This window comes from Diceros bicornis, chromosome 4 (assembly GCF_020826845.1).
Source record: "Diceros bicornis minor isolate mBicDic1 chromosome 4, mDicBic1.mat.cur, whole genome shotgun sequence".
NCBI lineage: Eukaryota > Metazoa > Chordata > Mammalia > Perissodactyla > Rhinocerotidae > Diceros > Diceros bicornis.
In genome coordinates this window covers 62,365,994-62,380,162 of record NC_080743.1, presented here as the reverse complement: position 1 = coordinate 62,380,162, position 14,169 = coordinate 62,365,994, and the positions used below count along the sequence as shown (strand labels likewise).

General features: G+C 44.2%; 1 protein-coding gene across 3 annotated transcripts; it reads right to left on the bottom strand.

Moving 5' to 3' along the window:
* Nucleotides 1-2,035: 2,035 nt before the first annotated feature.
* On the bottom strand, nt 2,036-6,299 carry LOC131404617 (antigen-presenting glycoprotein CD1d-like). Of its 3 annotated transcripts, none has more exons than XM_058539520.1 (6): nt 6,165-6,299; nt 5,581-5,874; nt 4,998-5,276; nt 4,200-4,478; nt 3,335-3,434; nt 2,036-3,232 (listed from the first exon to the last, which is right to left on the bottom strand). In XM_058539520.1, the coding sequence occupies exons 1-6, from the start codon at nt 6,223-6,225 to the stop codon at nt 3,211-3,213; spliced, it is 1,035 nt and encodes a 344-aa protein (XP_058395503.1). In that variant the 5' UTR covers nt 6,226-6,299; the 3' UTR covers nt 2,036-3,210. The 3 variants fall into 3 exon arrangements, with proteins under 3 accessions (XP_058395503.1, XP_058395505.1, XP_058395504.1); XM_058539522.1 differs by having other exon boundaries at nt 4,200-4,403; XM_058539521.1 differs by having other exon boundaries at nt 3,335-3,431; nt 6,165-6,298.
* Between the last annotated feature and the right edge of the window lie 7,870 nt (nt 6,300-14,169).

The window sequence follows — 14,169 nt, the reverse complement described above, 5'->3', positions numbered from 1 at the left end:
AGACTTCATTGGAGAAGGTGTAGTTTAGCCCCTTGGGTGGCAGAGAAGTTCGCTGGTTTGTTCAGGCCCAAGCTTGTCTGCAGTCACTGAACAAGCTGGAAGCAACCCTCCAGACCTCAGCTGGGGGCTTGCAGAGAGAGTGGGACTCAGTGGACACCTCTGGGTGGCAGCTGGGCTAACCACAGTTGCTACTAAACACTAACACTAACCTCTGCAAGGGTTTGCAGAAGAGATGGGCACCAGGAAGGGCAGGAAGCCTTTGGAGTGCCAGTTTCCATATTACGAGGGCCATGAAAAGGTTATTGCCAGGCTGAGGCTGCAAGGTCACCAAACGTCTGGGCAGGTGGCTTGGGAAGCACCCTACAGGATGCCTTTGCACCCACTCTGCTCACCCACCATGCAGTAGCTGGAAACTGCAGGAGAGCCCCTTCCTCCTGCAGTGCCTCTCCAGGGCTCTCTACTGAAAAAGCTTAACATTGTGTTTACTTTAAAGGAGAAATGATTAGAGGAATTCAGTCCATTATCACTGAGCATATAATGAAGGATGAATTTGGAGCCGAGTGGCAATAAATTGACAATCAGCATAGCACTCAATAAGAAACATGATCTTCATAAAGAGAATATTAACATATTCTAAAATGAATTCTCAGGATTTTCTGAGATTTTTTTGAAGGAAGAAGACAGGTTCTCCTGGAGATATAGGTCTTTATTTCCAAAATAAATCAAAGTTGCTTAAAAATGAACCAGAGCTACTGTAAATTCATGCTGAAGCATTTCCAAAAAGATTTCAGAAGACACTTTAAAACACATGCCCTAAGAATGAGGAAGGCCAGTAGGATTGGTTCACAAACTTGACATTGCTTGGGAAGCTATGGTGAATAGCAGAACCTGAGGTCAGTGCGGTGTGAAAAACAGCGACAGGCCCCACATTTAGAAGGCATTGTAGATTGCACACATTTGCTCCCCACAACAAGTCTAGGAGATAATCTGTCTTAGTCCATTCAGCCTGCTATAACAAAATACCATAGACTGGGTGGCTTACAAACAATAGAAATTTATTTCTCACAGTTCTGGAGGCTGGGAAGTCCAAGAACAAGGCACCAGCAGATTTGGTGTTTGGTGAGGGTCCACCTTCCGGTTCATAGACAGCACCTTACTGTGTCTTCACACGGTGGAGGGGGTCTGGGGTCTCTTTCATAAAGGCACTAATCCCATTCATGAGAGCTCAGACCTCATGATTTAATCACCTCCCAAAGACCTCACATCCTAATACCATCACCTTGGGCATTCGGTTTTCAGCATATGCATTTTGTAGGGACACAAACATTCAATCTGTAGAATAATCAAGACAGACATTATTATCCCCATTTGGCACAGAAGGAAACTAAGTCAGAGGCCAGAACTCCAGTCTCTTGATCCAGTGCACTCGCTGGTTCACCACACTGCCTCTCTAAATCCTACTTCAAATTGTCCTCCTCCAGGAAGCCTTCTCTGACTAAATACAGGCCAATATCTTAACTTAGCATTCTGAGAAATTTGTTGCATGGCATTACACAGTGGTTCTTTAACTTTAGAGAAACATCAGAATCACCTGAGGGCCTGTGAAAACACAGATTACCGGGCCCCACTCCTAAGATTTCCCATTCAGTATGTCTGGAGTGGGGACCAAAATAATTTGCAAGTTCCCAGGTGATGCTGAGGCTGCTGCACAGGAAGCCACAATTTGGGAACCATTGATTTAGAAGGTAGCAGGATCTTCACCCACATCCTGGGTTCGATCTGCTAGTCCAGCATAGAAGATGCCAAATGCTAATTTTCTCAAGCAAAGACTCTCCAAGAGTTTAGTCTCACTTTTTCTGGATTTCAAGGGCCTTGAGTGCCAAGAGACTACTTCCCTGATAGCTAACATGATTTTAACTTGGCCTTCTCATTTCTTGGTATCAGGAAGGTCTGCTGTTCCTCTAAGTTTCCCGCTCTTTCCTCTCGAAGCAAAGAATAGAGCAGACAGCTGGGCCACCATCACCATGCCTGCCCAGCTGCGTTCAGCCCAAGTGGGTTCCAACCTGAGAACATGGTCTCCTTTAATAGCCTATAAGGAGGGGAGCCCGTTTTGGGGGGGATATCTTCATGACACTCTTCTTCCAGTCTGAAAAAAATTACTGGCCATTTGACAGAAATATCCCTACCCAGAGTAGCTTTTTTCTACATAATAAACATACACTAAGATTTCTCCTCTTTTAATCAAGTTACACCAAGTAGAAGCTGGAGACACCTCTGTTTCTTACAACTTAACTTTCTCTGAAAGAGAAAATGTCCCTTTTTATTTTTTTTTTTTGGTAAGGAAGATTGGCACCTGAGCTAACATCCATTGCCAATCTTCTTCTTTTTGCTGAGGAAGATTAGCCCTGAGCCAACAGCTGTACCCATCTTCCTATATTTCGTATGTGGGATACCACCACAGCATGGCTTGATGAGCAGTGCGTAGGTCTGCACCCTGGATCCAAACCCATGAACCCCGGGCCACTGAAGCAGAGCACACTAACTCAACCAGCATACCACCAGGCTGGCCCCAAAATGCCCCTTTTTATAAATCCAAATTTACAATAGAAACCATGTCCTAAAACTGCCAATATATCACTCAGGACAAACTTTTTATAAAAGAGACACTAACTGGGACCGCTAGGTTGTTGTCAGCCAGCAGAGGTGTATTTGGGGTCTCTCATACCACACATTTCATAAATATTTGAGTCAACATTTTAATATCAGGCATGTTCACATAAAAATCCAGTCTTCCACTTTTCTTGAAAAATGTACGTTACAGCCAACCCAGGGTCTTACTTTATACTTGACGACAAGCAGTTGGACCTGCTTCCTTTGGACAGGACAAGTGCTTTCCAGCTGACTGCAGATTCCATCATTCAAACACCGAGCATGCACGCCCTTACACCACGGCCCTTGTCTGCTTGCCCTTGGTAGGCACCTGAAGGTGCACTTCCATTTTCACAGAATCACTTGGGCTCATAAACTTGTAGTATATGGAAAAAGAACTTAAATCTTCTTAGATAAAAATGTTAAAAGGATGTGATGAGAGCTGCTTTATGACTGTTCTCCCCCTCCTCAAAGTCCTTTCTTTTACTCTCAATTCCCGAGCACTGAAGTCCTCAGAACCTGAGGTCCTGAGCTCCAGACAGACAAGTGTGGCAAGGACAGTCACAGGATGTCTTGATAGGAGCTGTGAGAGAATAGAAAGGGAGAGACCATTGAGGAAAAGGGGAGAAGAGAAGATATGGGGAGAGAGGTTGAGGGAAGGAGGAGATGGAAAGGGGAGACTTACCAGCGCTTCTTAAACCAGAAGGTTAATAAGCCTCCACCGATCAGGAGGGACACGAGTATTGCCCCGGCGATCAAGCCCACGGAAGCACGGCTCCGCTCTGCTGGGGGAACACAGGATGCCTCTCAGGCCAGGATCCCTCACTATTCCAAGTCCCCTGGTCTAAGCACAGGTGAGGATGCCTGGTGCTTCTTAGTTCCTCCCCCATTGAAAGCACCCACTTCTATTCCTCTGAAGTTTAGATGCCTTGTCTTTCTCATGGTCTGGCCATTGGTCCACTTCAGCACATGACAGTACAGCATATACGGGAGAGGCAAGCATTTCGTAGCTAGGCAGATCTGAGTCTAAATCCAGCTCTTCCATTTTCTAACAGGGAGACTCTGGGTAGGTTACCTGACCTAGCTCAGCCTCAATTTCCTCGTCTATGAAATGAGAACAGTAGCACCTGCTTCAAACGACAGTTGGATGATTAGATGAATTGCCGTATGGGAGTTCTCAGCCCACACACAGGAAGCACTCAGTGAACCACAGCTACCTGTGTTACCCTCCCATTCGAAGGTCCCAGCTCCCTCTCCTGAGGCATGAATCCTCCTGAGATTCTTTACTTGCTGCCTACGGGATCTGTGAGTTTCCTAGTCTCATTTTTCTTGTATGTGGAACATCCTGTCTCAATCCTCTTTGAGCTCAGATCTTTATTCCCCTCCTTCCTGTATCTGGCATCCCCTCCTTCCATCCCTGCTGCTGAGACGCCTCATCTTGGAACTGTTCTGTCCTGGTTGTGTCAAGTCCCACCCTTTCCCCACTCCCTCCCTCTATGCTTGAGAACCATCTCCTCCCATTTCCAGCTGGGCCCCCCGGTCTTTCTCACCCCAGTAGAGGATGATGTCCTGGCCTCCTAGACTGCTGTGCCTCACTCGGCAAGTCAGGCCGGCCGCCTCCTCTGCTGCCACATCCAGGGTTACTCGGAGATGCCACGTTTCATCAGCATTGGGCAGGACGTCACCTTGCTGAGTGCCCCGCTGCTCCTGCTCACCCCGCATCCACATCACCCACACAGGCTTTGGGTAGAATCCTGAGACATGGCACACCAGCAGCAGATGGCCAGGCCCAGGAGTAGGGCCACTGGACAGCCAGGCCTCGGGCTTCACTGTATCCAACAAGGGAATGGGGGATCTTAGAGTGAGGCTCTGCTTTAGAGGCTCCAGGCATCACAGCAGGCTCATGAGTCCCATATTTCCACCTCTGGAGATGAAGTCTCTCATAACATCACTCTGTTTGTGTTATCTTCTCCAGGAAAGGCTTCCCTGATACTCATGCTCCTTCCCTGATCCTGTCTCCTGTAAATGCCACTGCTCTGTACTCCTGTAGCACCCTGTGTTCAGCTGTAACACGTGCACCATGTTTCAAACACTGCTTTAATTGTTAACCTGTCTTCTCATCCTCCCTCTCAAGCAAAGATCCTGTGTGAACCCCAGTGTTTATTTGATTCTATTCATAGAACCCAAAGCGTGCTCAGATAACATGTGTGGAATGAATAAACACCCTCATGCCTTACCCATCCCCTCCTCTCTCTTCCCCCAGTGCTCAAAGAGAAGCGAAGCCTGGAATGGAAAAATCCAGATGGAGCCCAGGAGTTGGTGGCAGGGGGTAAGAGGGGCAGGCTCACCTTGCTTGTCCAGTTCTGACCTCCCTGTCTCAAGGAGGCCTCTGACAAATTTGGGGCAGGTGTCATTGAGGAGCAACTGCACTGCTTCCTTCGTCCCTTGGTCATAGTTGAGCTGCTTGCTGATTTTCTTGACCCACTGTGGGGCATCTGGGGCTGGCACCCAAGAAGTTCCTTGGAAACTCAGGATATCTCTTCCTTGTAATGCTATATGTAAGAAGCTTTCTGAGGTGTTGCCAGGGTGCACCTCACATCCAGCAGACACCTGGATCTCCAAGGGATCTGAGGGGAGGAATGGAGGTCAAAGAAGGGCATAAAGATTGAAAGGGATCAAGGAGAAGAAACTGGTGTGTGGGTTACACTGGGGACCCAGAGTTCAGGGGAATGGGAGTGGGTGACCCGGAGCAGGGAGAACAAGGAATATTTTGAGGAGTCAGAGGCTGAGACACCTCAGGCAGAAGTAGACATCAGAAGAGAGTGGAGAGAGCAGAGAGTCTTATTAGGTGGGGTCAGAGTCTCCCAGTTGGGCTTCTGCGTCCACCGTCTCCCCTTGGGTAGCTGCCCAGGATCCCATCGCTCAGCTTACAGGCTATTTGCAGCATTTTGACGAATTCCTGTATGTCCCTGGTGAAGCTGCTTCGATAAACCCAAAACAGATGCTGCAAAATCTTCCACTGCTGGTCGCTGAATTTGCCCTGGGACCACGGCTTTAGGAAGCGGATAGTGTCCGAATCGTTGCTCCACACGAAGGGCTGCAGCTCCCCGAGCCACGCCAAGCCGTCCGTGCGCGCCCAGCTGCGGTTGAGGAAGGACGAGATCTGGAGGCAGCGGAACGGGAAATTCCTTTGCGGGACTGGGAGAGAACGGAGATTGGAGGAGCCTAGCGAGTGCCCAGAGAGCAGAGAGCGAGAGGAGAGGGGAGAAAGAAAACAAACACAACAGGTGGGCTGGGGAGGAGGGTAGCTCTGAGCCGCGCTCCCCCTCCCGGAGGCGGGGGCCGGAGGCCGGGAGCAGCGGGTTCTGGGCCGGATCACGCCCGCGAGCTCGCGGCTCCCGGCTTCCGAGATGGATCGGTCTCCACCCGCCGCCGTCAGGCGTCGCTTCCTTTCCCAGCCCCGCTCCCTCTCTCCGCGCTCCCCTGCGCGAACCCGGCGCCCTCGTCCCACTCACCCTCAGAACTTCTCCAAATCTGGGGGAGCCCCCAGAGCAGCAGAAACAGCAGGCACCTCATGCCGCTGGGCGTGGGAGCCTCGCGGAGCTGGGAGCACTGGGCCCCGACCTGCGATCTCCTTCCCCCACCCCCATCCCCGCCTCCCCAGCGCAGGTCTCTCAACAGCTGCACTCTTGACCTGGTTGGTGGCCTTTTCCCAAGCCCAGAAACAGGCAAAACTCCCACTCTGGCTTGCCCTGGGTTTGCTTCCACTCCAGTCGAGGGATCCGTTTGTCGTGTGTCAGGTGGCCTGCCTCGCCGTCAGCTATTTGAGCTGCAAAGAGCCTTGGTCGGGGTCCAAGGAGTGCTGACGCCGCCACTCTCTTCAGTATTGCTCACAACCGGCTTGTCTGAATCTCTTGTTTTACTGAAGTTTGCGAAGCGTGTGGGAAGCTTTACAACTATTATTTAAGTTTTAAAAGCAGGACATACAGTTGTATCTATGGTATAACTCCAACCATGTTAAAAATGCAAAGAAAAAACAAAGTAGAAGGAAAGTCCATGGCTTAGCAGTGGATGTCTCTAGGCAGAAAGACCATGGGTGATTTTAATTTGCTTTACATTTTTTCATGTCTTCCAAAATTTCTACAAGTGCAAGTATCACATTTCTAATAAAATGAAAACATGAAAATTAATTTTCTCAGTTGCACATTGAGAGGATTGGACTGGATTGGCTATGGGTCTTTAGGGCTTTAATATCCCAAGATTCTTCCACCTTAGTGTTCCCAGCCCCTTTCCTTATGTCTCTGTCCCTGTCTCTTCCTCCCCTTCCCCTGGCCCGGCCTCCGACCCTCCTTCTTCTCTGTCTTCCCTGACTCCTTTTGGAGGAATATCCCTGGACTCTCCTCTAACTCCTCTCACTCCTTCTGCCTGGCCTCTCTGCCTGCTCAGTTTCTCCTCTGGCTCCTTACTCATTCACTCACTCTCCGAATATGAGCCTCTGTGTTAAAGAACAGAGACAAGTACATTATGTGCCTGGACAGTCAGTGCCCCACTTCTCACGCTGAAAATAAGAGTGATGAGACATAGTGGTCTGAACCTCAGATCACTGTGAGAAAGGGCCCCCACTTTGGCAAGTCAGAACCTGGGCAGCACCCTGTCACCTCCCTCTCCCCCTCTCCTTTTATCCAATCCATGGGCAACTCTCCTCGATTTTACCTCTTTGGAAATATCTCTTGAATGTGTCCCCTTCTCTACATTTCCACCTCCACCACCACCCTAACCTTTTGCCCCATCTCCTGAAATAGCTTTCTCAGGATAGAGACCACAGTCACTGGCATGACCTACAAGATTATGCACGGTCTACCTTCTAACATCATCTCTCACCCTAGTCCACTTGCTCTGTACTTTAGCATCGCTGATGTGCTTTCACTTCCAGTAATATGCAAAGCTTCTTCCTGCTCAAGGTCTTTTCACCAACGGTTCTCTCTGCTTGGAAAGCTCTTGGCCCTCTCCTCCCCTCAGCCCCTTTCCATGCTTAGTTATTTCCTACTGAGATCTCAGCTCAAGGGTCACTTTCTCAGGGGAGTCTTTTCAACCTCCCAGGCTGTGTGAGCAAAGGCCTAAGAATTCGGTCAGCCTCACCTCCTCTCCTTGTCGCCAGCTAGCTTTGTAAACTTCTCCTCCCAGCACATATCAGAGCTTCTAATTATAGAAATGTTCATATTTCTGTCTTGTCTGTGTCCTCTTCTCAATCCATGGAGAATAGCCAGAACTCAAGGATCATGTCTCCTTCCTCTGGTTCTTCCCGTTCTGCCAACATTAATCCTTCCATCCTCTCACACTCAACTGTAGTAAGAGCCTTAGAGAGAATACACTTCTGCCCTCGCTGGAGGAGGTGATCTTAGAGATTGCCCTTATCTTATTAAACACCCAGCCTAACTTATTATGCTTAATGTTGCTTCAAAACAGTTTGAGATAGCATGGAAAAATTATATTTGCTACAAATAAGGAGTTAAGTGATTAAATTAGGGTTCAAAATTTCCCAAATAGTGGGTAGAGCCCTGGAGAGCAGGGAAGCTGTGAGGATAGAAGTGTCACACAAATAACCAATAACCATTGGATACGTAAGAGAGATAAGGTGAGTTTTACTTGGGCCAGGCTAAGGACTATTAACCCAGGAAGGCAGTTTCCACAAAGGAAGAAAACGTTCAGGAGAAACATGGTTTTCAGTAAAGTTTTATACCTTTTTAGAACAAAGAACATACATCAAAGATGCCCAGGATATACATTCATCAAAGATTCAAAGAGACATTTAGTTACAGATTAGCAGATCAACATGACCCTGATGTCCAGCAAAGGAAACTCATCTTCAGGAGCACTGATACTGGCATCTGTAGGAAAGGAAATATGCATTCTTATCTTCAAGGAGTACATTCTTTTATGTTAAGATAATTTTTAATGCATCCTTATCTTAATAGTTAAAGCATATAAACAATGAATGTCTGATAGGGCATAAGTCAGTCTTCTTTAGTTCAGGCTGAATCAGATTTAAACCAGAATAGCTACCCCATATACCTCAATATGTGAAAATTTCTTATCAGAAGTAGAAAGAAAAGTGGTTATATGAATCATGGTACAATATCTAACTTTGCATTCTTCAAATTTCCAACCTCCCTTTAAAAAGTCAAACAGCTCTGTTTAGTTTATCTGTGTCTTAAAATTTTCAAGTGCTCTCATTCTTTCAGACTTAAAGACAAGAACTGTTTTTTGTCAACAACAAACAGCCAGGCAGTCTAGACTTCAGAAGTTAGGGTTACCTGGAGATACAGAAATACATTTGTCCAAAAGTCAGTTGACTCCGAACCTTTTTAGCTATTACAACTTCTACTGCTTTCTTCTGGGAAAAGACTCATTGAATCATGAAAGAACCTTTCAGGGCAAGACTAGCTCTCATATACTAGGGGCCAAAAAACCAGAGCACAGAAATGTGGTGATTTACCCAGGGTCTCAAAATAAGCCATGAGAAGTCAGCCAGAGTACTTTCCACTTTTCCCAGAACTGGCCGTAATCCATGCCTCTAGATTAATCATGTCTTTCACTTCTAGAGTGTTTTTGGTTTACCAAGAGCTTTCACATATGCCATGTCGGTTATTCCCCATAACAACTGTGAGAGAGGGGGATCATTATCCTTAATTTGTAAATGAGGAAACTAAATCAAAGAGAGGGCCTGGAACTCTCAGAGGCAACACACAGTAATGCCTGGGAGCCAGCACTAGAATTTTCATCTTCTAATGTATGGTCCGGCATACTTCCTTTTCTGTCTTGGCTGCATCTGAGATTGTATCTCCTACTCTACGGATGTGGTTAAGTGATATGACTAGTGTGGTTTCTTTTAACCTTGAGAGTCTGTAATCCGAGGTCATCAGAGCTAGAGAAGAGAGTAGGAATTTCTTGGATGGGAGTGAGGTTGGTCTAGAATCAAAGAATCAGAGATGATTTGAGTAAAAATAGTCACAAATATAATTGGTTATGGAATCGTTGAGTTATTAGAAGCCCAAGTATCATGAAGGTTTTGCTAGTATTGGCACCTCCCCACCCCCACCCCTCTCCCCAATGAAAAGAATAGTGAGCACCACCTGCTGGCTGCTGGTTACCCAGCTGGCTTCCAACTCCTGTCTCCCTGTATTGTATTCTGATGGGTTCTGATCATCATATGTTGATTTGCTTAGTTCTCTTTTTACTCCTGGCCGTGCTTTTTAATTGTCTTTTTATTCCTAGCATTACTATTCCATTAGCTGGCTTGGTTTGATTTTCTGAAATAAAACTTTCCCTTTGATGTCTAGAGTAATTTTGTTTGCTCTTCCTGATATATGCGGATTAACTGACTCATTTATTTTGCTTTTTTATTTTCTGATCTCTTTCCTCTGGTCTTACTCAATGCTACATCCCCAGTAGCTACAACACTGACTAGAACATTGTATACTCAATAAATATCTGCTAAGCAAAAAAATTGCCAAGCACATTTTCTATGTCTGCAACTATTCGAAGCACTTTACAGCCATTTTCTTGCTTAATCCTGGTAAATATCCACAAGATATCTTATTAGTTTTGTTCACTGCTGTTTTCAGCACCTAGAATAGTCCCTGGGACAGTTTAAGCACTCAAATATTTTTCAAAAGTAGGCAGAAAGGTAGTATTAATCCACATTTTATTTCTCGGAAAAAAATTTAAATACAGAGATTTTAAATAACTTTTCACTAGCTTGTAAATATTGACTCTAGGACTATACAGCAAGTGTCTTTGCCCCAAATATCATGTTCTTTGCACTGTACTACATATCTTCTCTCATACTATCCCCAGAGAACACCTGAATATGCTGTTGGGGGGACCATAAGATGGAGAAAGTAGGCTAGAATGAGGGAGAGCCAGGAGCTTCAGCCCTGGAGATACTGGGGAAACCTCATCTCCCAAGAGAGTCAAAACTAAAACATAGTGTGTAGTGTGTGTGTGTGTGTGTGTGTGTGTGTGTGTGTGTGTGTGTGTGTGAAAGGGACAGAGACAGAGAACGCTGTGAGGGAGAATGGAAGTGGACATAAAAATGAAACTGCATTATTCCAGTATACAGTATTCAGGGTAACATAGCAACAGTGAAAACAGCAAGAATTGATGGAGAAAATAGAAGCCTAAGAGTTGTACACACTCTTAGGATATACTCTTTATATGTTCTACAGTTAAACAAAGAAGAATTTTGCACTATATGCTATGGTCATATAGCAGAATCTAAAATTTAGATTGAGAGATTCTAGATAGATTCTATAGAGAATCTAATAAGTAGATTCAAAGATTTCCACACCATGTCTGTAAATCTACAATTCGTGGATACCTCCCATGCACAGTAAATTGAAATGGCACTATGCACATAAAACAGCAATCCAGGTCTACATCTGATCTAGCAATTCTACCCCCAAGTGCGTACATAAATGCAGGCCTCCAAGTACGAAGAGACCTGTTCATGGCATCATTGTTTCTAGTGACCCCAAATTGGAAATGTTTTCATGTATCAACTCAGGAGTAGTTGTACTTTAAATGGAACCTTCATTTTTTTCTTTAGTTTGGAATACTCTCATTTATTATCTTTGTGATGGGTGTTTCTCCATTATCTTTGCTATTCTCTTCTAGACTTTCAAATAGATAAATGCTGGAGTTTCTTATTCTCTCCTCTACACCTCTTTAGCTCATTTTTATACTTTCTTTCTATCTCCCTTAGTATATTTTTGGGTAACTTCTTTAGAGCTATCTTCTACTTCATTAACTTTACCTTCAAGTATCTCTGTTCTGTTTTTTGTTTTTCCACTTTTTCAAGTTCTTTTTTTTTTAATTGCGGTAACATTGATTTATAGCATTGTATAAATTTCAGGTGTACATCATTATATTTCTATTTCTGCATAGATTACATCATGTTCACCACCCATCACCACACACATGTGCCTAATCATCCCTTTCCCCCTCCTCCCTCCCTGCTTCCGCTCTGGTATCCACCAATCCAATCTCTGTCTCTATGTGTTTTTTGTTGTTTTTATCTTCTGCTTATGAGTGAGATCATATGGTATTTGAGCTTCTCCCTTGGACTTATTTCACTGAGCATAATACCCTCAATGTCTATCTATGTTGTCATAAATGGCTGGATTTCATCATTTCTTATGGCTGAGTAGTATTCCATTGTGTATATACCACATCTTCTTTATCTATTCGTCCCTTGATGGGCACTTAGGTTACTTCCAAGTGGTGGCTATTATGAATAATTCTGCAGTGAACACAGGGGTGCACGTACCTTTACACATTCATGTTTTCATCTTCTTGGGATAAATACCCAGCAGTGGAATAGCTGGATAGTATGATAGTTCTATTCTTAATTTTATGAGGAATCTCCATACTGTTTTCCATAGTGGCTGCACCAGTTTGCACTCCCACCAGCAGCGTATGAGAGTTTCCATCTCTCTAGATCCTCTCCAACACTTGTTGTTTCCTGTGTTAGTAATTACAGCCATTCTGATGGACGTGATGTGATATCTCATTGTAGTCGTTTTTTTGTTTGTTTTTTGTGAGGAAGATCAGCCCTCAGGCAACATCTGCCAATCCTCCTCTTTTTGCTGAGGAAGACTGGCTCTGGGCTAACATCCGTGCCCATCTTCCTTTACTTTATACAGGACTCTGCCACAGCATGGCTTGACAAGCGACCTGTCGGTGCACGCCAGGAATCCAAACCTGGGCCGCCAGCAGCGGAGTGCTCACACTTAACCGCTACGCCACCAGGCCAGCCCCTCATTGTAGTTTTGATTTGCATTTCCTTGATAGTTAATGATGTTGAACATCTTTTCATGTGCCTGTTGGACATCTGTATATCTTCCTTGGAGAAATGTCTGTTCAAGTCTTCTGCCCATTTTTTAATTGGGTTGTTAGTTTTTTGTTGTTCAGATGTGTGAGTTCTTTATATATTTTGGAGATGAACCCCTTATCAGATATATGGTTTGCGAATATCTTCCCCCAATTTTTAGGTTGTCTTTTCATTTTGTTGATGGTTCCCTTTGCTGTGCAGAAGCTTTTTAGTTTGATGTAGTCTCATTTGTTTATTTTTTCTATTGTTTCCCTTGCCAAGTCAGACATGGTACTTGAAAATATGTTGCGGAGACCAATGTCAAAGAGCATACTGCCTATGTTTTCTTCTAGAAGTTTCATGGTTTTGGGTCTTACATTCAAGTTTTTAATTCATTTTGAGTTTATTTTTGTGTATGATGTAAGATACTGGTCTACTTTCATTTTTTTTGCATGTGGCTGTCCAGTTTTCCCAACACCATTTGTTGAAGAGTTTCCTTTCTCTATGGTATGGTCTTGGCTCACTTGTTGAAAATTAGCTGTCCATAGATGTGTGGGTTTATTTCTGGACTCTTGATTCTGTTCCATTGATCTATGTGTCTGTTTTTGTGTCAGTACCATGCTGTTTTGGTCACTATAGCTTTGTAGTATATTTTGAAATCAGGGAGTGTGATACCTCCACCTTTGTTCTTTTTTCTCAGGATTCCTTTGGCTATTCAGGGTCTTTTGTTGTTCCATATAAATTTTAGGATTCTTTGTTCTAGTTCTGTGAAAAATGTTGTTGGAACTTTGATAGGGATTTCATTGTATCTATAGATTGCTTTGGGAATATGGACATATTAACTATGTTAAATCTTGCAAGCCAAGAGCATGAAATAGCTTTCCATTTCTTTGTGTCTTCTTCAATTTCTTTCAACAATGTTTTATAGTTTTCAGGGTACAGATCTTTCACCTCTTTGGTTAAGTTTATTCCTAGGTATTTTACTCTTTTTGTTGCAATTATAAATGGGATTGTATTCTTAATTTCTCTTTCTGCTATGTCGTTGATAGAGTGTAGAAAGGCTACTGATTTTTGTATGTTGATTTTGTATCCTGCAACTTTACTGTATTCATTTATTATTTCTAAAAGTTTTTTGGTGGATTCTTTAGGATTTTCCATATATAAAATCACGTCATCTGCAAATAGTGACAGTTTCACTTTTTCCTTTCCAGTTTGGATCCCTTTTATTTATTCCTAGCCTGATTGCTCTGGCTAGGACTTCCAATACTATGTTAAATAGGAGTGGTGAAAGTTGGTATCCTTGTCTGGGTCCTGTTCTTAAAGGGATAGCTTTCAGTTGTTCACCATTGAGGATGATATTAGCTGTGGGTTTGTCATATATGGCCTTTATTATGTTGAGGTACTTTCCTTCTATACCCATTTGATTTCAGAGTTTTTATCATAAATGGATGCTGTATCTTGTCAAATGCCTTCTCTGCATCTATTGAGATGATCTTGTGATTTTTATTCTTCCTTTTGTTAATGTGGTGTATCACATTGATTGATTTGCGGATGTTGAACCATCCCTACATCCCTGGAATAAATCCCACTTGATCATGGTGTGTGATCTTTTTAATGTATTATTGTACTCGATTTGCTAGTATTTTGTT